This window comes from Anguilla rostrata, chromosome 2 (genome assembly GCF_018555375.3).
Source record: "Anguilla rostrata isolate EN2019 chromosome 2, ASM1855537v3, whole genome shotgun sequence".
NCBI classification, from domain to species: domain Eukaryota; kingdom Metazoa; phylum Chordata; class Actinopteri; order Anguilliformes; family Anguillidae; genus Anguilla; species Anguilla rostrata.
Window position 1 is genome coordinate 11,493,406 of NC_057934.1, and position 24,036 is coordinate 11,517,441.

At 40.9% G+C, this 24,036-nt stretch overlaps 1 protein-coding gene across 6 annotated transcripts in view; it reads right to left on the bottom strand.

Annotated features, from left to right (window-relative positions):
* pcdh15b (protocadherin-related 15b) overlaps positions 1-24,036 on the bottom strand; it is a 202,743-nt gene that overhangs the window by 22,148 nt on the left and 156,559 nt on the right. For all 6 annotated transcript variants that reach the window (XM_064319957.1, XM_064319961.1, XM_064319963.1 and 3 more), the window contains 5 exons: positions 17,533-17,673; positions 17,150-17,262; positions 5,576-5,685; positions 4,464-4,604; positions 2,686-2,813 (listed from right to left, as the gene is read on the bottom strand). In XM_064319957.1, the coding sequence (XP_064176027.1) occupies positions 2,686-2,813; positions 4,464-4,604; positions 5,576-5,685; positions 17,150-17,262; positions 17,533-17,673 (633 nt within the window). The remainder of the gene's footprint in view (positions 1-2,685; positions 2,814-4,463; positions 4,605-5,575; positions 5,686-17,149; positions 17,263-17,532; positions 17,674-24,036) is intronic.

Below are 24,036 nucleotides of genomic sequence, written 5' to 3' on the forward strand. Positions count from 1 at the left end.
ATACTTCCAGTTCGATACTGTAGGTGTTCAATTCTCTTATTTCTCTTCAAAACTATTTAAAGAGGGATTTAAAAGTAGATTAGTCTAATCTTCGACCTACTGAGAGGCTTTTCTTAAACCCATATTAAGATCCACGACGCCTATGCATTAATTCAGCGGCTAGAAACTCCATGAATGCGCAAAAAAAAAAAAAAAAAAACCAAACGGCACTCGCTGTGAACAAAACCCAAAAGGATTAGGCAGAAACAGCGGGGACACAGACGTGCAACATCTTGGCTTGGTTCGCATCCCACCTGAGGATTCCATCTTCTCACTGCTTAGGGATTACCTCTTTATCAGCCCTGGCTAAACAAGGCCAAACAAACCCGGAGTAGTTTCCGCAAAATAGACCGAATAACAAAAATAAAAAATAGAGCCCCCTGCATTGCATGTGAATCTCAATTGTGTTTCTGTCAGATGATTCCTTGTACTGAGCACCCAGTGAGCCAAATGATGGAGCTCTTAACAAGCTACAGTCATAGGCTAATCACCATGCGAATTGCCCTTGAGTGGGTGTGCAGCTCACAAGACAGATGCACCTTGGGATACAGATACCCCAGAAAACCAGAGACCCCAGTTAGCAGTAAAAAAGTGATTGGGAAAGGGCTCACACGTGTATATACAGACATATATCTATACACAGTAAAAGCTATTTCTGATTGTAATCAAAATAGTAAACATGGAGTAAATATGTATCACATGCTATGTGTCCTCTTTTCCTCCTCAGCACTGCTAGCAGCCAGTGTGGCTCTGGCATCAAACGAGCATTCGTTTCTCTGTGGGCCATCCCATTCTCCTCAGCGGGACGCGCAGCAGGCAGCTCAGAGGCGAACATGGTCCCGAGGCCCCAATTCTGGGCACCCCCGAGGGGCTCGGCTGGGTCTGCGCCGGGCGAACGGAACGGGAACAGCCCCACAGGGGTCTGAGAGACGGCCGCCGCACGCTGCTGTGCAGTCGCTCCTAAACGTGAAGGGATTACAATGTGCGATGTGTGGGGTGAGAACATAACACCCTCGCCTGTGCTCACAGCGCAATGGGACCAGCGCCTCTCCCTCTCGCTGGAGCATACTGAACGATTTGGCACGCTGCTGTCGGAGAGCCTTTGTGCCCAAACAAGATGCATTGCCCTGAACCAGTTTTACATTTGTGGATGCAAGACAATGAGGATCCCTGGGTCTCAGACAGATATAATGATCTTGCCCAGGTGTGGGGATCAGAGGCTACATTACTACTGCAGGTTAGCTGAGCCCAGCGCTATGGATTATGACTGCAGGCTTGATACTGTCCAAACGAGCACAGTAAAGGCTCCAGTGTACTAGGCGTTCGATGTCCTACGTCCAACATATCAATGTCCTTCCTGATGACCTTGAAGCAATTGGGTCAGTTTTTTCATTCACAATCAATGCAAGTCTTTCCAGAGTTCTAGGTATCTCAGGCACAGAAAATTGTGAATGCTGCCATGGTCACGTGGGCGTACCATATATGTGGTGAGCTTCAAAAAGGTACCTGAACAGAAATAAGTCTGATTCAGTGATTAGAAAGAAATGAAGCGAATCAAATTGCTTTTACTGATAATCCGTGATACATTAGCCCTACTTTCCCTTTTACAATGACAATACTGGTTCAGCTCACACTTTCCAAATGGAGACTACTCCCCAATAAAGCAATGAGACCTGCCTGATTCAATTATTTTACAGCTTTAAAAGATTAAACCTTTAAAAAAAGCACTCTCTGCCTCATCACCACCCACAAATCCAGTGAAACCATACAGTATGGGTAGATATTATCACTATATTTTGGCCCTTTAGGATAAGCCAGGTTCATATGCATATTTTCTTTGGGATTGTTGGAAAAATACATGTTTTTCTGGCACATTTTCCACGGATTTTACTTTTCGCCAAATACACATGCCCGCAGCATCATCCTCTGCCAGTCGAGACCAGTGCAGACTATCATTGTGCCCGCTAGCTGTTGTCTTTCCTCTGCAGCCCACCAGCTTAGCCACACGGCCACTGCAGCAGCGGATAGCGCTTACTGAGCACCTGCTGCAGGGCCCTCCCTGCTCGGCCAACGCTGGAGCCAAAATGGCGCCTTTTCCAACGGAGCTGCCGGCCACAACGTTGACAAGGCCAGGATTCTATTCAGGACCACGGGGCTCGTCGCGACATCCAGGGCTAGCGCTTTAACCGGGAACACAACTACAGAGCTCCGTATACCTCGTTTCCATTTTGAAAAACCCTCAATAATCGTCCGGGCATCGGCTGGGGCCATGCGATGGCGCCGTTTCACCGACAGAACAATGGCCAAATTCAATCGCTCGTTTCTCGCGAAGCGAAAGGCACCCAACCTAGTTGGCGCCATTGTCGGTCGTTTCGGTGTAATTGCTCAGCTGCCGCTAAGTGGGGGGCTTCATTCAGTGCGCGGCTCTTATTATAATTGGTCTGGCTGCTTCCGTGTTGATGGCCAGGGCTGAAACATTTTGCCAGCCGCTGACACGTACGCGTGCTTCGCAATGCCGGAGCCGGGACGCATTCATCGAACCCGCGGCCCAAATCACTGGTGGAGAGACAGCAGGCCCCGTACTAATTATACATCCCATGTAGACTGTGGAGACCATGACTTTAGTTATGCAAGCTGTTCTCTTACTTGGACCTGGAGCACGGAGGTGAACGTCTTGGCATCTTCTGTGACCCCTCCCAGGTAGAGCTTTTCGGTGAAAACAGGAGGGTGATCATTTTCATCCTGAACATCAATAAACACTTTGGCTGTGTTGGCTGTAAAAAAAAAAAAAGAACAAGAACAAAGGCCGGTCAAATCTCCCCTGCATTCCAAATGAACTGTGCATCAAGTGCACTGGCAGCACATTTCCATCAATCAATAACTGCAGCTAGACTAAATGATATGAATGCAACACACCAGTGTGCAGATACACCTTGTACAGCAGCGAAGTGAACCAACTAATTTCCACTGCAAGGAGCATAAGATGCCATTTACATAATGCGGTACTGCATTGCAGTTCATGGAAAGGATTACTTGCTCAACCTACGATTTCGGTTACACAACATAAAGTCATGTGGCAGGTCAAGGCCTAAAATGGCACAGGGTGGAAAACAACACGCATAGTGGTATTTATGGATATCTATCATACAGCCTGCCCCAGGCGAGAGCAGAATCACCCCCCCCCCACCCCTCCCCCCTCCTTCTCCGCGTCTCTTATAGGACGTGTGTTGCCAGACGGGGGTAATAACAGCCACCGGGCGTACCTGCTGCATTTTAACGCGGCTCCGAATTGCCGATGGCAGGCTGATCAGCTCGGCGTTAAGTGCGTTCACGCCGTTCTGACGACGGGCACTTCAGACGCCTACACATTGGCGGCGGGTGGCCCCCCAATCCGCTCGACGGCAGAACGGCCATTTACCGCGTCGTCCGTGTCCCCCCCTCAAACCCCCGACTCAAACCGGTTACGCAACACACCAAGCGACGGGGCGCTCCAACCAATAAGAATCACTCAGATTTCTTAACCGATTCCATTCTGGCGTAATGAGCTCTAATTGATTGCATTTGACAGTGGTCTGCAGTGCTGCAGATGCCTCTGTAGTACCCCTGATATTTTCTATTATGATCTGTCAGAGTGAGATGGCAAAAAAGCAACCGGTGACAAATCTCCTTCTCTCGAGCCATTTGCAGGCAAGGTTCTGTGTGGAAGCTGACTGCTCATAATACTCAGGCCACCAATTTTTCATTATTAAATAACAGATGCAGAAAACAGAAAATCTATTAGCACGTGGGCTATCATTTTCACATTAATGTGCACATTAAGCAGTAGCACAGGGGGGAAAAAAGTTGTTTAAAATTGATTCCGACCATTAATACTGCATAATCAAGTAAAGATAAGCTGAATTTGGCTAATTGACCAATGACAGGCACAATCTGCAACACAGGGGCCTCTATTAAATGCCTGGCATTTCCATGAACTTCAAAAACATTTAATGCTACTCAGTATGGTGCCCACAACCAATTTGCGGTAATCAGCCGTACAAATACAATAAAAGGATTAGCATTTTAAAAGCAGATGATGGAATATAATTTACTTTGCTGGTTAGACCTTGATACGCACTATATCAACAGGAAGACGGAAAAAGGTAATTGGACACAAGTAAATAAATATAGAAATGCAAATGAAAATGAAATTAAAAGAGCATCAATACCCCACATCAAAATCAATACCTCTTGGCCACATCAATATACCCACATGAAAACAAACACCTCTTGGCCACTAATTATTCTAATTGTGTCAAAACCAAAAAAAAAAAAAAAATGTAAATTAAAAAGCAAAAAAAAGACAACCTAGAGGCAATTATGTCTGGAATTATAACAGTCATCGTCGCAATCGAGCCGTGCAAATGCCCTGGCTGCTGGCTTACTTTTTGCAGTCACGCGTAGATTGGACGCAACCACGCTCATGGAGTCCGCCTGCACACGGAGGGTGTAGCCATTGACGGACTCGTAGTCCAACAGGCTGGCCGTGGAGATGACCCCAGTGATGTTATTCATTGAGAATATTCCTGAGAAGGAAGACAGGAGGCACGCCCACAGAAAATTAAGCATTTTCACGGCTGTGTTTTCGACTCAGTTGCTGTACGGATGAAATGAAACTGTTCACCCAGGCCTTGCCATTCCACCATTTCACTTCTGATCATTTTAGGAAAGGGGGAAATCAACAGAAATCATATCCTACTGGCACCAGGTCAAGCAGACATTTTAAAGACGCCAACTTTCATGGACTAGCAGAATGTCAATGAATTGTAAGCTCTAGATTCCAGGAGCCAAACTTTAGAGGACACTTTTATTATCTTACAAAGTCCCTTCATTGAATTTAAAAAGGGAATTAAACAAACTCTATTCCTCTCCTTCCGGGCGAGTAAGTGTTCCGAGCGTCCTTTAATTTAGATTTTAATATCGAGTGGAGGCAAACTCGGAGGCAATTTAATCTGTTCACACCCCAGGAGGCAGAGGAACAGGTCGTCGCCACTGTACGAAATGAGTCGTCATCTTATTATCCTTTACCACTTTTAATGCGGTGATGACAAAGGCAATGAAATGGGAAGCAGACACAGACGAGAAGGCTGTTCAAAAGCAACTGAAGGTTACTGCAAACAGAACAGCACTGTATAGCACATCACAGGCTTTTAGGCTTAAGTTGCTCTAGCATTAAAAAAAGCACTGTTGACATCGGTGTCTCAGCCAACAACACAGGGAATTCATTTCCGGACATGAACCCCATGTTGATTCAAACTGTGAAAACCAATAAGTAAATAAAAACCAATAAAGTGAACTGAACTGATGTACCCCAATACAGCGCAGGAGACTGGCAGATGTGGTAATGCTTGGGACAAACAGCACAACAGAAAAAAAATCATAATAAACAACATACTTTTGAGGCTAGTTTGCTTAATGATTAGGTATAAACAGCGAATGTTGTTTTGAAATTCAACAGTAACATGGGCTTTGTTGTAGCGCAGTGCAACCAACTTACCATTTTCATTCCCTTCCACAATGGAGTACACTATTGTCTGGTTCACAGCGGCAGCCATTACGGTTCCCACCACCTTCCCCACTTGAGCATTCTCACTCACAGGTGCAAACCTGCAAACACACAATGGCATACAGTATACAGCAGGGATGCTACCAAATGGCAGTTAAAATGACTTGTCTTAATCTACTCGCAACCTGAAGCTCATGGACCACATCCCGTAATATTTACTTATAAATAATTGGTTTTGTCAGCAACGCAGAGCTTAGTCAATGCACAAAACACACAGAAGAACCCAGAGTGTAAAAATGGTAAAAGCCTGACATTTAAACAAAATAATATGCTATAATTTATTGTTATTATGAAAAATTGTGTACGTTGCTGTTATTGGCATGCAGGCATTGTCTATAAACCATTATATTGCATTATACACCCACTATTTTATCTAAATTTCACCGTAAATGAACTAAATTCAATAAAAAGCCAAATGTTCTTGTTGTTAACTAGCCTATGTAGCATTCAAATTATAGTACCTCACCAATCTCACCAATAAATATCATACATTATAATTTAATTATTATGGGATTCATTCCATAAAAATGACAGGCTAGTATAAATGTACATATAATTCCAAAAAATGTTAGACCTAATATTTAAAATAAAAACACAAAAACAACTTGTTTGTAGTTTTTCTGTTATAAAATATCTTAGGTACAGTGCTGTTTAAAACTGTTAAAAAAGTCCCAAATTAAAATGGCACGGCTTTGGGGCAGATGCAACAATCTAGTACCATGCTGTTGCTACCTCACTTCCCTGTTGTTGTCTTTTTGATCCAGGTAACTTAATGTACTTTGAGTCTGCCAGAATAATTTAAAAAATATGATAAAGGTCAAACTAGTTTTGAGTGTTTGCATTAGTACAATATGAACCATCCTTGCAAAGGCATAAAAAAGGACAGAAAATCAGGCAATAGTCTCTCCTTTATTTCCAGTTCCATATATGAAACCCAACGTCAGGTTAATACAGAGACTGATAAAATATTTGGCAGGTGAGCAGTTGCTTGGCTGATACCCAGGACCTTCTTACAGGTGTCCCCCAAGGCTCTATACTTGGCTCGGTTCTCTACTCTATTTCCTTTATACGCAATCCCTTGCATCTCTCATCTCCTTCTATGGTTTTCATGCCATTTGTACACTGACTGTACTCATCTCTTCTCCTCTTTCCATCCACCTGAGACTCACTTTGCGTCTCAGCTAGCCAGAAGGACATCTTTGCTGGATAGAGGACCATCATCATAAGCTGAACCAGGCTAAGACTAAGGGGCTATACATTCTCACAAAATTCTTACCACTTTCAGAGCTCTGTTTTAATCTAGATGCTACAGGAGAGCTCACTAAGAGTTGTTATACTAGACTCTCTGCGTGTACCACTAACCCCTGGAACTAATACAGAACACAGCCGAATGACTTGTCTTCACTCTTGCCAAACATGCCACACTGGTCCTCACCTTACTTCACTTGCTACAAAATAAGCCCGGCAAAAAATAGGTGCTAGCCTATAGGGCAGTGGATGTGACAGGTCCACCATCCAATCGATCTTCAAAACCTGCACCCCAGCCAGATCTCTCCTTTCTGTCAGCTTGAGGTGTCTGTACTGGCTCCACAGCGGTGGGTACTTGTTCTTGGTCGGCATAGCACTATTGCTTTAGCGATGCTGCATCTTTACCCACCGGCCTGAGAATGTTGTTAACCAAGACTGGAACTGTGGCTTATTTTAATCAGGTGAATGAGCTTCCGTTTCTCCCGCACTGTAAGTCACTCTGGATAAGAGTGTCTGGCAAATGAATGTAATGTAATTTAATTCAGCCATTACCGACGGCGTCAGCGTTCCGCGGAGCCTCAGCTTTCCGTGCGACCCTTTCTTCCCCGAAATGCTTAGATTTGTTTTGAGCGGTTAAGTACACTTTGAAGCATTCAGCCTTGTGCTTGTAGCCTGCTGTTCTGCACACTCGCACTGCGTGTCTAGGCTCTGATTCTGCAGCTGCTAACATGGATGTGAGCAGAACAGAGAGAGAAAATTGGGAAGGACTCAAACGTCAGCACATTGGCACCTACCCTCATGCACAGAGAAAGACTGACTCAGCCAAAACCCATCATGCCTTTTTATTACAGAGGAAGAATCATAAATAATCAATGAGGGGTGAAAACGCATGCTATTTCGTGTGATATAAAAAAAAAATCAACATGATCCAATGGTAATTTTGGTAGTGCAAATAAAGGATAAATGCCAAATAGCTTGATTACATAAACTGATATTTGGCACTCGGATATTTAGTGTAAATCAAAGTCTGTGACATAAACTCTATTTATTTAGCAAATAATTAGTCTGTGTTCTCTTTTAACACATGGCAAATTAACAGAGTGAGATAACTGATACCAATTCATGAATGGTGCCTTGATAATAAGATGTAAACGCACCAAAGGGACAGGAACATGCACGATCATAGGCAATACACCAGACATCCCAAAGGCACAAACAAATCAACAACTGGACTATGAAGCTGGACCATAGAACCACAGGTAGGGAAAAGCATCACGGCAGATGCTATTCTTTATTCAGCATTTCAATTTTGTGCTTTTAAAAGGTTATTAAACAACACAGGTACAACAGAAAACAACTTAAAGCATTCATACACACACAACTTAAAGCATTCACACACACACAAACCTACACACGTAGAGCACAAACCTACGTGTGGACACATACATACGCACACACACACAAACCTATACACATACGCACAAACCTATGTATGGACGCAAACATTACATTACATTACAGGCATTTAGCAGACGCTCTTATCCAGAGCGACTTACACAACTTTTATATAGCGGGAATCGAACCTGCGACCTTTCGGTTACAAGCCCAGTTCCTTACCCACTGTGCTACACTCCGTCCACAAACACACACACACCTGCACGCACGTGCACACACACACACACCAGTAGGTGTTATTCAGTCAAAGTTAGAGTACTGCAGGGCATGGATGCTGTAAAATCAATTCATTAAATCAGTCTCTAATAAATCTCCTCAAAGCTGAAGGTGAAAGATTCAACAGCATCTACAACCCTTCCTACCATAAGACTGATCTACAACCTGCAAAACTTTCTACTGACCCTGCTTGCTATCAGTCTTGACTCAAATTACTTTAGCTGTACCTTTGGAGGAAAATACTACATACAGGAAAAAATGAATAGCAATAGGTGCAGCTTTTTAATTTTTTTTTTTTTAGGATTTTCTTGGTCACCTTTTCACATTTCATTTCATACAGTCCAAATAAATAAATAAAAAACACATTTGGCTCTTAAAACCTCCAGATGGAAACGTGTAGGTCTGGACAGTGTACACAGTGTGCTCAAACACAACTAATTTGAAAGGCTTTATGAACAGCAAAACCAAGGGACTAATTTTCCAAAGCATACATTACTGACATTAGTCAAATAAAAGGGACTATTATTATTCCATAGAAAAACATAACAGCAAGAACTCACCCACGCACTCCCTACATTTTCCAACAAGAGGTGGTAACCACCTCAAAGACCTGCTGCAGAGCGAGTCTTGTAAATGTATAAACCTTGGAACAACCGGGGTTCAATGAGGATCTAAATCTGGACCCCTTAATCGAAATAGAAAAGATTGCTTCATTTAACTGGGTAATTTTGTGCTCTAGCGAAAAACCATCGCTTGAATGTGTTAAAGGATATGTTAAAGGGGAACCTCACCCTAAAATCAATTTCTGATGGTACATTAGTCTCTCCACCCATAGTACGGTTTAAAAAAAACTCCACATTTACAAATACTAATTTTCTAGACATCCGTCCTTTCCTCCCGCAAAAATTCCGCCCGAAGGACGCGTTTTGTATCCACGGGCCGGCCGCACTCCTGATCAAGAGCCAGCAATTTCCATAAAGCCACGCGCTTTTCCTTACAGCACGGAATGAGTGGGGAATTAAAATTTCAGTCTTCAAACAAAGTCCCTCTGAAAGGCAGCGATAACACAGCCAGGCTGCCTCAGCTAGCATCTACACCCTACCCCGGACAGCAGCTACCGCGGCGACAGAAGACGCGCTCTGTGTAAACTATCGTGAGCTGCTCTGACCCGAAGAAACAGCCACCCCTGAATAAATAATTCATAAACAGACAAATACAATTAACTGGACCAACTGCAGGGCATTTGCATGTTATTCGCTTCACTGTATTCATTTATTACAGAGTGACAGAGAAATGTGTACATGTGTATCCCTGTGTGTACATAAGAGCATAAGAGTCCTGTTGATGTGTGTGTGTGTGTGTGTGTGTGTGTGCGTGTGTCACACAAGTCAGAGTATTGCCTGGGGAAGCAAAGCCTGATGACAAGTGGATGTGACAACCAAGGAAAGCACATCTGGACGTGCTCATTACTATGTGGATCACAGAGCGCTGGTGGAGCGACTACTCTCAGGTCGTGGTGAAAGCTGCTGTCCCATTTCCAAAAAGCACACATGCTCAGCACCTCACCTTGCCTTGGCCCGTACACTCGGACGTATAAATTCATCCTTCATAAATTACTGAAATGAACCATTTTACACTGCTGCTTCATTTTTTAAGTGCTCGCTTTTTTTTTATGATAGTCTAATCACAAAAAATTTCCTGCACACAATGCATTATCGGTGCATTTCCAAATACAGTATTTGGGTACAAACATGCTGCTACTGCAGATCAAAACCATTTTTTCAGTATGCCTAATTTATTTGTCATAGTAGGTGTAGAATAATACACAGTGATGTCACAAGTAACAGTACAAGTCTTTCTGCATCACTCTCTGCGTTTCCAGGCTAAATAAGTGAATTCTGACACCTTGACTGCTGTTCACTGGGAGAGAATCTCATTAAGACTAGTAGAACTTCATGTGAAGGAAAGTCTTTCTAACTACTGGCATCCAGCTGCATCATGGGAAAAAGAGTCTCATGAGAATACACAGACAGAGCTATATTGGGAAGGTGCTGCAAAACAACAGTCTGACCAAATCACTTTCTATCAGTTTTTCAAAAAGTATTAATAAAACACCATTTAAAATAGGATTCTACCATCTACCCTATACCTAATGGTATGTGGAAGTAAGTTGCTGAGATTTCCAAGTATGCAACACAATTTGGAGAGGATAGGGCCTTTCACCTCATTTTATTACAGGTTTTCAAATTTCATTTGTGTATTTTTTACACGGGTTGCTCCAGCTGAATACTAACCAAACATCAAGGACATATCTTCAGCCACCTGCTTTCATTACCGTTTTACAAGACCTGTTCAGTGCGTTGAGAAATTTCTACTAATATTTGTTGATGCAAATCAAAATGTTTTTAAAGTTGAATGAATGAAATCTAACAAAATAGCCAAATAAGCCCAATTTAAAAGAGTAGAACTCACTTCATTTTCTTTTGTTTGCAATGAGCTGAATGGCTCCTCCAAAAAAGGAATGGTTCATTTAAAAAAAAAACTATCCAATACACTTGAAAACAATAATATGAAACCGTTCAACCGTTTTAAAGAATGTTTTATCGACCTCTGCTTTTCAAGCAAGTGTTTTGTCAGATTTACTCATCTAAACTGTGAAGAACATAAAAGCTGTTTCCAAGGCTGGCAAACTAGAAAAAAGATATAAAACTGAAACAAAAACAACAATGAGCACTAGTGGAACAAAAGCCACTAAACAATGGAAGTTCTTGAACAGGTGTTTCCACCCATATAATTAATAATACTCATTCAGTCAAACTAAATATGTCACCAGCTAGTATACATGAAATTATGTTGACAAAGAAAGCCTGTTTAATTGGATCTTTGGATCTTACTGCAAGGTGAATCAGACGGAATTCTTTCCCTCATTAACTGGGCTGTCATGCTAACGTCTGGTCCCGACCACAGGAGAGCTGCAGCACCCGCGAGAGCGGAGCCGTTTGGAGGGCAAACTCAGCGTAGCCCTCAAAGTCGGGGATGATCCACGCCCTGCGTAGGGCTCGCACGCTGGCATGTCCGCCTCGCTCAAGGTCTTGGGCGACACCACGCTGCTCTCCAGCGAAAAGGGTCTGCCAGAACCAGGGGCCGTATTTCCACTAAACCGGTGACACGTCACGGAAGAGCCGCAATGGCAGCCAGCCACGCGCGACGCAGGGCTGGTTCACAATTTCCTGCTACTGGGGCACATGCGGCACGCGGAAACCCATTTACAGGATATCAACAAAGGTGGAACAGTTTCTTTTCAGTTCATTTATTTTCTACCTTATGGTGGTAAAGCAATGATGGGCTCACTGGGGTGGCGTTATATGAAATTCGCTCACAGTTTTGGTATGCGAGATGCGCCGCAGCGGAAGCCCTCAGTAGCTCATTCACCCCCATAATCCCCCTCTGACATTTCCCAATCAGACCCTCCTGCCAAAAGGAGGCTGAGCTGTGTTTGTACAGATAACACACGGAATACTCATTCCTTCCCGTCCTCTCACCACACTTTAATAGCTGCTCCAGACAAGCAGACGGTTAAGTGTGAGACTAATGAGGTCCGCAGAGTAATGCCGCTATCACAGCCACCACAATTTAAATTCCAATATTTGCACTGTGGTCATATGAATCTACAGTGCCAGGTATGGCAATAGCGCTTCATGAAATGAATACTTGTCTCTGAGGGTTAGCTTAATGTACCACTGCTAGACTGTTAACTGCTGATTTTCTGGTTTGTTTGAAGTGTTTCATGTCGCACGCACACACGCTCACGCACGCACGCACGCACGCACGCACATCTATATAGATTGATTAATTGATAGATACAATAGGTGAATATACATGCAATTTACAAACTTTAAGTAAGCTAGTTAAAAAAATAGAAAACATTAGCTGGCTAGCGAATTTGGTTAACTTGCACTTTGATTTTATTTATTCTTGTAAAACAAAAAGACAGGAAACTGCTGGAGGTGGATCTGTTACACACGGACATTGGTAAAAGTATTTCTGATGCTCCCATGGGGCTGCAGTGTATTGCTTTGCATAAATAGGCTGTCACAAAGAATAAAACTAAAAATAAAAAAATACAAAATAAATAAACAAAAATGAGCAAATATATATTAAGATATACAATCACAGGTGGATTTTTAGAGAATGTCTGCGGGAAGATTAGATATTGACCTTTTCATTTCTATTTGGGATTAGTATTGTTGGCAGCAAGTTGAAATACTGTGCTTGTCCTACCCAAACATGAGGTAAAGGTCAAACTGCAGTCTAAATTCAGGTAGAATACATAAATACGAAACGCATATTGCATAATTTATAATGTTTATGGTTAAAGGAATCACTGCTCTAACTATGACGGGCTATGAATGAGCAACTGCACTTCTGACTAAATTATTTTGGCCTAGCCTGCTCAAGCTCAGAGGGCATGCATTTTGGTGCAGTCCATGTGAAAATGGAAATGCAACGGCAAGTTCAAAAACGACTGCTCATTCTAAAATTTCAAACTGCAGCAGGATCAATATAGCCTTGTGTCAGATATGTCGAGGCAGCACTGCTTCATAACACAGACACACACACACACACACACACACACACACACAATCTATAATGGCCAGCATCCTTAGAGAGGTCCAAATAAGCTGATTCACAAGAAACAAATAATGAAATAAATCATATCTACTGATCTTAATTGTTTACTCACTGCTGTTAATGTCATTCATTAACAAGACAGTTGGCCGTGTGTCGGTTTGTCAGCGCACCCCTTCCTGAAATACATGGCCTGTTCATCACTACACAATGTTATGCTAATGGCGTGCTTGTTTGCCTGACCCTGTGCCGGTAACACTGCACACAGGCTGTCAATGGCTGCATACTAATCTTGCAGGTGTTCTCTGCCGGCAAGGCTAGCCCAGTCCCCTAATTACACACTACAGAACAGAGGTGGAGTGCAGTCTGTGCTAACAGTGGGATTCACATCACTCAGGTAACTAATCCCCCTCCATTAAAATGCACAAAACCATGAAGGATGACACTTTTGAACAATCCTCCTCTTTCACTCCAGACAAAAAAATAAAAATGACAAAGTGACAATGCGGAGTGGAGCTGAACAGCAGCAAAACAGTCAAAATAAAGTCACGTGCTTAAGTCGCCCGAGAGCTTTTTTTTTTTGGAATACTTCTCTGTGTGACGGTTTTTTTCAGCGCGTAATTTCAGCACAATGCCTTTACAAAGGCTGCGGAGGGAAAGGGCTAATGGCATTCCGGTTTTGAAAAGCAACCCCGCTGAACAGTGTTCGAAATAGTACGGCACTTTATTTGTGTCTGCTAATGACGATCTCAGCTCAGAACGACGGTCGCACCCTCGCTTCCCTCCAAACAAAGAGATGAATTATGGCACAGAGAAGTGACCTGCGGTGGCACCTGGGGTGGCTTCCGTCTTACTCATTTATTGTTGAATGCTAACAAGCTGAGAGCAGCACTTCCTTCTCACAGACGCAATGCATCAAATATTACAAAAGGGAAACACTGCAGCTGAGCCTAATGGTATATTTAAGTGCCATCCTTCATGATGTTTCACCATCACTGCCATTGATAATGATGATGATGATGATAATGATGATGATGATTATCACGGTGATCAAGATGATCATTAAACATGCTCTCTACATGTAGCATGGTTTGTGCTAAAAGCACACAGTGTGAGCGGTTTGCAAAAGGCCAATTTCAACTAACCAGCATTGTAGAGTTCTTTTCAATGTGCAGCCCAGAACATCACCGAGCCATAGGCAAATTTGATCTGGTCCCCACACGCTACACCATCTTCTTTCAGTGGATAAATGCGAATGCAGAAATGCAGATGAACCCTACTACACACATCTAGAGGCAAGCAAAAAAAAAAAAAGAGAAAAAAAAAGCAGGCTGTGATTGCAGAGATCGTAAGAAAATGACAACCTCACACAGTGAGTTGCAATGACAATGATTTAGGGAATCTTGCCGTAGCTTCATTAAGCGTGTTTATGAGATAAGCACCAGGAAAAACGCGCATGCTGCATGTTTGGTGAACATGACTGGCAGGAGCCTCGGAAAGGAAATTCTGATACATTCACAAGTCACACATACACAGTGCCTTATATAAAACCTGCCCTCCTCAAGGAGACAGAGCAAAAGCACCTACCGCGCTCCTCTAACCGCGGATGGCAAGCGAACACCCGGTCAATGCTTTCTTCGGAAAGATCCCGAAATCGGGACATCGCCTGATGTGCCGCAGCATCGCTATTCCTAACCTGTCAGAGGGGAGCTGTCGGCTGTGACATTCCAGGACCTGTGCTCCCAGCATTAATTCAAACCCTAATCCCAAACCTTTCATCTCCCACGCTTCCGTGTGTATCCCATTGATCAACCGGCACAGAAAGTCACAGCTCAGGTCGTACCTCACACAACGCGCATATTTCCTTATTTTGGACCATGTCACATGCATTCTGGGTTCTGTATTTTTGCTGTGCCTAGAGATGCATGGCAAAGCTAAAACACATATCAAGCAATGATCAACACAGGTCTTTAAAAAATTACTAAAAATGGGAAACCAAATAATTTTTAGTGCCAAAAGTAAGGCTTGCATTGAATTATTCTATAATTTCACGTTAATTTACACATTTAATTATGATGACTCATAACTGGAAAGTTAATTCCATATATGCTTGCTACATCTCATTTCATTAGACCAATCCACGGGATTGGGAAAATATACAAGAAAAAACAGTTTTAACTGACTTGACACATTGTTTTACCATTGGACATGGAACTATTTTGTAGGAATTTGCAGAAACTGCTATGGTGCATGTTGTCTTTTAAAAACTTTTAAAGCTACTATGAAAGCTGTAACAGGGACAAACCCCTGCAGTCAGAAAACTGAACTTGTGAGGAAAAGCAGACGTGATCTGAGGGGAGAAAAGCGAAGAATGTTTCAGTAGCGCAACCCATCTATCTGATAGGGGGCTTGGTGAGAAATTCTTTATATTTTGGGAGGTAAGACACAGTTTTTCTTCATCTGGGAGTCTGGAATATCCACTGTTTACGCAGGTATGTTTTTAAGAAGTAGCACACAATCCTCTCTGCCACTGATGCTCTTTCATTTTGTGATCGTGACAGTTCATCAGAAAAGCTGATGGCAGCCCCAGTCTTCCTGCGCGGTTGTAGTACAACAGTCTAATTATATACAAGACTTCGCTTGTTGCTTGAATATTAATATAACCATGAACAAAAACTCAATGCTTAGGTGGCACTGTTGCAGAAATCATTCAAATACTTCCTTTCTAAGTAAAAACTAATGTTTTGTTCTGTTTTGGATTTTGTGAAAAACTTAATTTATTAAAGATGCTGGTGAATCATTTGGTTTTAGTTAATATAACATCACTGCTGATTTACACTTTGGTACATCTGATAATCAAATAAATCATATTACACGATTAATCATAATGAACAGCTCAAAACTAACTACCACAGAAACCATAAGGTTAGACCAATAACCTCAAAATTATTAAACCCATAAAAACACATTTTGTAAGAAACCCAAAAAAGCACACCCTGCTGTTTGAGAAACCAATGATTTGGTGCACTGCACATTTGCATCGCATAGCTTTGGGCTATGCTACATATTTACAGAGTTTTCTACAATGGATTCCAGGAAATAGAAGAAAACAAAATAACTTTAATATTGACTCTATGTCTTCCCAATTGAATATTTATTCACATTTTTCTCTTACTTTTAGCAGACAGATACAGAAATGTTGAGAGATGCAATGAATAAAAGTCAGGAATTAAATGAGACAGTCCATGCAAAGAGCGAAACAGTTCTAGCCCAGTGCCAAGGGTCAGGGAGATAAGCAGGTACATTAATTCACCCCAAAACCAAACATTACCCAGTAGGTATTGGGGCAAATTTAATATTTCCTTTTTTGGGAAAAAAAACAGTTCCCTCTAAACCACACAGGAGCAAGCTTTACTGACACAGCACATACCAAATACAATAAACTGGGCCTGAATACTGATGAGTTCAGAATATCCGTGCGATTACATTGAGTTTGATTACCATCATGTAACAGCTGTAATGTTTATTCATGAACATTGTAATAAACATTCAACACGCAATGCATAAAAACATGATATCTTTGTATAATTAAAAATATATTTCACTTTAAAAAATGTATTCTTAAATGAATACATTGCAATGTCTGAAGTGGCAATAATTTATATATTATTATATATTATATTTGTCCATATACTATTGCAATATCAATTCTTTTGGTGTGAAACATTCACACGCCGATAATACTGTGCGTTTTGACAAAGACACTCCCCTTTCTCTGGAGGGAAAGTAGGGATTTTTTTATACAAATATATAAATTATATGATAGAAGAAAATGTTTTTGAAATTGCATTTGGACTACAAATATATCTGGTAGTACAAGCATGACAGTATGCTTTTGAAGTCACTGCTCTCGGCTTGATTTTATTTCAGCTGATGTGAAGAATGAAAGACCTCTACCTGTATTCCTCTTGGATGAAGACAGGGATTACTGAAGGCTGAAGAACAGTGATCTCCACCAGGGTCCGGTTGAGCTTCACTGGGTCACCGTCATCATACGCGATGACAACAAGCTACAGCAGGAGAGAGAAGCACACCTGCATCATGCATGGGTGGAGCCTGAAACTAGATTCACTCACACACCAGAGCACAGAAACAGAAGCAACATGAAGGAAATTCATCTCCTTGTTTCCTGTTCACCTCAGTAAACATCTGATTGTCACATTCATGCGCTCGTCCTCATTTCATCCTAGCCTGAAGCAGTCAGGTTTCATCTGAGAGCAGCATTCACGTGTATTTTCTTTGTGACAGCACGAGTCAGATTGTATAAAGGTTACATTCACCCTGAATGTTGTACTGGGCTGCTCGTTGAGATTGACCCTGGTGATGACATTTCCGGAATCTTCTTCCACGTCAAAAATGCTGCCGCTGTAGGGAAACTGGTCTGGATCCACCCGGTACCGAACCCGGCTGGCTGCAGTGTCCTGAAAAGCAAAGCACAGACACAGCTCGCCCATTGCGCCAAAAGCATTTGAAAGCATAAATAAATTTTACAATACATCTGAAATATATTGTGCAGACTACAGTATGCAGCCACGTAAGAATACAGAAGCACAAAACAAATGAAAAAAAAACAAACACATTACCCACTAAAAAAACAAACACCTAAGTGACCATTTTGTCTGCAAAAGCTCTCGGTTTGAGAGGGCAATTATTAGTACTTGCCACAGCAGGGCAATGAACCTGACTGACTTGTTCAGTTGGTTTATTTTCCCAGTGGCTCTCACTGAATAGACATGTCTGTAGGTTTCTTTTTTTTTCTTCCAAAAATCAAATATGCTTCAGCATCTGTACACATCAAAGAAAAATCATTGAGGTTGTGGCCCTACTGGGTTCGCACTAATGCATGTGGGTGAACTAGAATGAGAAATGGGACCTAGAGCCAGGGCGGACCCAAGGGGGCACTGGCTCAAATAAATCCATCTTTCAACAGCATAAACGCTCCCGTAAAAAGGCCCGGACCCCAGGGGGGTTTAGAGAAGCCAATCAATGAACCGTATTTCAATCAATACGCCTTGTAAATCCACCACCGTCGCCCAATCGGCGAAGTGCGTTTCTGAGCACTCCGAACGCAATTTGTCTCCCAAATGACGTTCCCAAAAGAAAATTCAAAGGAAACACGGCTGATTGTGTTATGTGTGCACTCCATAAACATGCTCGTTGTTTGTGTTTTATGTCTTTCTATTTCCCCCCCCCTACTGTGAAACCAGCATATTCTCAGAAGGCACCTTTTTCTTTTTTTTTTCTTCTTTTTTTTGCCTCAGCAGTTTCGAACAATGCACTCTGCAGGCATGCTCAGGTTTATTTGCTTGGCAGACTGGCCAACTGAAATATACAGTACTTTAATATACTTTACAGTGCTCCACTGGCAGATATGTGAGTATTTGATTAGTAAAGCAATTGTAATTTAGCATGTATTCACACAATTCCTCACCTTCAAAAAAGCCATAGTGTTAGAATCTAGGAAAAGTGTTTGGAGGTTGCACCCAAAATAACCTAATTGCTCGAATTAACCAAGAAACCACTTTTCCTAGGTTCAATTTTCTCACAGAGCCATCCTTGGTGACTTCGAAAGCAGATGACAAAGTGTAGACATAATTGCGACACTTAGAAACGTGGAAATTTCAAGAACCTGTAATTATTTTAAGCGTCGGAGGACCTTACTTTTTAAAAACATGCTTTTATAGTTGACTTTTTATTCAGGATGAAGCGAAACGGGTAATGAATAAAACAAAAATGGACAGGCTTCAGGAGCTATCGGATGCTGCTATCAAGAGCCAATGGACAGATGCTATGAGAATATGAGGATTAGAGAGGTGCCTTGGAATAGCATTAACAGACTATGAAACAACCAGGTCAATGTACCACTGAAAAAATGATGATACACTCACAAAATATAATTCACACTATCTGTTAAATAAATCAAAGACACAGCATTACATCCTGAACCTTTGTGCTTATCCTTGATCCCTCCATGTATTTAAATGGCCATTTTCATTTTCACATTTCATAAAGGATTAAGGGGATAATGTAAAATAACACAAATGTGATACCAGGGTTGCATTGACAGCACTTGTGAGAGTCCCTTTTTTAAATCAAAACTGTTGACACAGCACATAAGCATGGAAAATAGTAGTGTAAAGCCTGTTTATAGTTATATAGTAACGATACCTCCCTGTGACATCAGTTGTAAGTGCTATTCTAATATGAGTAAGCATTCTGGTTTAGCTATCAAACAAGTGTGAACAGACTGAATGTACCGCTTAGCAAACCACAACTGACAGCACTGTCTGATCATTTCTGTTGCAATGCAGTTCTTTTTATCTATCCTATTTTATTGCAGTTGTTCTGTTTACAGCAACCAAGCTGGAAAAAAGCAGACAGATTCAATGACAGATTTTATATTCAAGCACATTATGCCTTAATGCGTAGAATGCCAGGAGGGTTAATGACAAAATAAGAAGGTAATTTATGTTCAAGAAGACATCAAAATGCAATCCTGGATATACAGGAAACAATAAAAGTGCTCTCTAAGATATGCCTCTTTGCTACTTGTATAGAACCATATATTCGACTGTTTATAAAAAGAAAAAGACAAAACACTTTCCATTGGCATTTCAGTTAATTATCAAATTGTGATCGGTCTCGTCTGTCAATGGAAGTCATCAACAGCCCGCGAGTGCCAATGGAGGCATCCTTCTGCTAACAAGAAGCGAGACTAATCTCTTCACCGCGGATCGCGCACAAGCTAGCACGGCGTACAGAAGTGGCGGAGCCCCCCCCCCTCCCCTTAACACCATGCTGCCTAAACACGGCGAGGTTCAGGGCGGGGTGCCTCGGATGGGACGGGGAGCGGACAGCTCAGCGAATCACAGACAGCCTCGACCCACTGCTTTGCCATCTGGCGTAGAATGAGCGAAGGAAAGGGGTCGTGTCCACTGAAGGTATTAAAATTCCCAGTGACGTCTCACCCAGTTGAGATCTGATCCATTACAGAAACAAGTCACAACATTACGAGTCACATCTAAAACTGACCTCTGTTCTTAAAACTTGCTTAAATTTGTTTAGAATTGCTTTTGTATAAATGAACTGATGAATAAATATAAATATCAAATTAATAATTTTAAGCAGACACAGTTTAAATAATGAAAAAGTAATGAAATAATAAAAAGAACAGAACAGTAGCACTATAAGCTCTAAAATCTGCAGGCAAAAGGCACGTGTGATGAACTCTTGTGTCAATTAACCTTAATCCACTAAAATGGTATAACTTTTACAAATAATGACTCCTTAAATATTATTTAAATTCACACTACAAAATAAGCACATTTGAATACAGACATGGCCAGTAGGATGGAATTGTAGAAAACATGGGGTCACAACATACAACAAATGTATTTAGAGGACACTAAACAAAAGAATAAAAAGGTAAATGTAATAATAAAATCTTTAATTGCTGAAAATGCTCTGAATTATCACCTTTCCTGGCTCCATGAAAATGTAGTGTCCTTTAAAGGTCTAATTTGAAAGTCAAATAAAGGTCTATCATGTCAGGATAAAGTCTGTTTGAATGACCACAAAATATTGGTGCAACTCTCAACAGCAGCCACGCAATGGTATTTTGTTTGATTTCATATTCATCACAGTTAATTTTAAAAACTGACATCCCAAAGCATTTTTGAGCCCAAACCAGATCTTAAGGGCCATTTTATACACATGATATGCTATCAATTTTGGTGATAAACACAAACTCTCTCATGCAATAAACAGCATTTACTTCAATGTTTTTTATTTATTTATTTCACTTTGGGTTCAGCAGAAACTGAAAGAAATAAAATCCATACCAAAGCCCAAAACGCACAAATGTTGCAATGAATAAAAACAAACAATAAAGATCCTCTGAGTGTGTGCAGCTAACCTCACCACACACTAGCAATGTGATTAAATTAAAAGGAGTTTACAACATTCTGGGTTCCGTTCATTTTCTCTTGATACGCTGTAACCATTCAACCAATCATTTTTCATATGTGCGTGTTATGCCTAGACCTGAACACTCCTGAGGGTCCCTGCTTCTACTATAAGTCTTGGCTAGCTGTTCCAAGCTTTAATAAATACTTCAAAAGCTCCATCAAAAGTATGCCATGCAGCACTACATCAGAACTCAACCTGGAAGAGCTCCTGTAATTCACGCTATTAATCCCTTTTAAAGACGGAAAAGCCTCAATGAAAAGCCAACGTGTCTACTTGTGCTCAGATTAAATACATTAATTCTTCAAAAGACAACATTTGCATTCCACTCACACGTACAGTATAGGGCCATTTTCAGAAATGGCTAAATCCTACTTTCCGCAAGTTTTCTGCATCATACCAGCGTGGCGTTCTGTGAAATGCATGCAAAATACAGTGCATGATGGGAATAGATAAGCTCCCAGGGTCATGGGTAACACATATAAGAATACACCAGAAAAAGCAGCAGCCAGTATGACAACCACAACAAAGCCTTTCAAACTGCTGCATGTATTTCAAACTCATCAACTGATACGTTCTATAACTTTGTGTCTGAGATCGACATAAAGCCATAGACAGACACCTGCAGCTATTCAATTCAAGACAATCTGTGCACAAAAGTCATTTTTATGCAGATGCTTCAAAGCTACCAAATACTGTGCTTACCAGCTGTCCTTAGTGTACACCCTCAAAAAATTTGACATCCGGGACCAATCGTATTGTCCTTCTCTTGAGTTTTACAAGAGCTACTGGGTATTTCTTCTGACATTAGTATCTTTTTTTTACTATACGACATAACCCAGCTTATACGCTTCCCATAAATTGTTACTGCCCACTTTACAATTGGTCATAAAACGTTTCACTTTTTAAGGAATCTACCAAATTCTACCAAACTTGTTAATTATTTAAACGAAAGTTAGACATACGGCAGTTTTTTTTCATACATTTTTGGCAATTGCCCAGTCCTTCACAGTACCATTTCTATATATATATATATATATATATATATATATATATATATATATATATATATAAAACACAATGTTTCCAGTGCATCAGATATAATTCCAGTCATATCTGTAATCTCCTCCCTGCTGAAAAATGTCATCAACAAAAAAGATAAACTGTTGAATGTATGCGCAGTATCTTAATATTTGGAAAAACTCCAGAAAATGTACACTTTATCATTAAAAAACCAACCTCTAAAATTACTCGAGAGAGACAGAATTTAACTGAATTTTAACCACCTTAATTAAACAAGTAAAGGAGATGGTATTCAGATTTACTATGTTCTGATACATAAATTCATACAATTTGTAATTAATACATAAAGCAATCTGCTAATGACTCTCCTTCAAAATGCTTTTATGTTGTCATTGCGCCACATGTTTTAAGCTGTCATGTTGAGAACAGTGTTAATGCTGTTATCTGATGCCAACAATAGTATAATCCTGCATTAAGACCTTTCTCGTTTCCTCTGAGTAAATTAATCAAAATGTCCTCACTAGAAATTGGGTTCCTGCAATTTCTTTATAATTTAGGTTTTATTTCATGAAGAGCTCCTGTCTTATCACGCGACCATGCTTGAAAAGCAAAAACAATTTAAAATTTCAAACAAAAGTTTAATCTGAACTGCACATTTCCCTTGATCTATTTCATGAGCTCATACTCAACCTAAAACTTTATTTAAAATTTTAAGGACTGAGGAATGTTTGGCTGATTTCTTCTTACTACCACATACCCTTTAATAATGATTCATATCTTCAGAATTATATGAAGTACAGACATGCTGCAAGAAAAAATCGAAAGAAAACATATCCATCACTGTGGATAAACCATCATAACAAATCCATGTGTTCCAGGAAACAGAATGAACTACCAAAACAAATTCTGAAATTTTCAAAAAATATTTTATAATTGATCCAGTACTATTTGAGCTAGTTTTGGAATGTGGAAAGTCCATGTAATATCTGGTTTGTCTGAGGAAAAAGAACACTTTGAATATAAGTTTATTTTACTGTGTTTTAGTGAGGAGTGAAGTGTGTTATCCAGGAGAACCTCAAAATGAAATAAGGAAACAAAAAGTTTCTTAAGAAAAAAGTAATACTTTCATTTAGTTGTGAGTTAAGTACAAATGCAAACTGAATCCAGGCCATTATTTTTGGTGAGAATATGAAACTTCAACGTTGGCTTTAGAAAGTTTTCCTGGAAGGGGAGAACACCTTATGCTATGCATGAAACCACACAGAATATTCTAGAAAGAGGCTTTTTCTGGATTTGGTTAAATCACAGCAGCTTTGGTATTATTTCCTTTGCTTTGTTTTACATTGATGATGAGAAGTGCAGAACCAGAAAAGTTTTGCCTTTACAAAAGTACAAAGGAAGTAGCTGAAACAAACAAGCATGAAACATATTGTATCATCTAGTTTTTTTGCTTAGGACTGATTAAACAATTGTTTAAAAAACGAATAAGCAATTATCATGTCAGTTCAGGCAAACTATTTCCTCATGCAGACGGGTGCCTTTTTACGCTCTTCACCAACCGCATAATGGATTTGGATTTTGTTGGGCCCACACTCATGCCTGTGGTCCTTAAGGGGCTACAAGTAAGTCTGGCTTCCCCGACTGGAGACACAAGCTGATCCAAACCGAAGCTAACACCGAAGTGGCGTGGGAAAAAAGCCACAAACAGGCAGCTGCAGAACCACTGGTACAACAGAGGGTCAGTGAATCAGGCAATAGTAATGAATCGATCAGGCAGGAACAACAGAGCGCAGCAC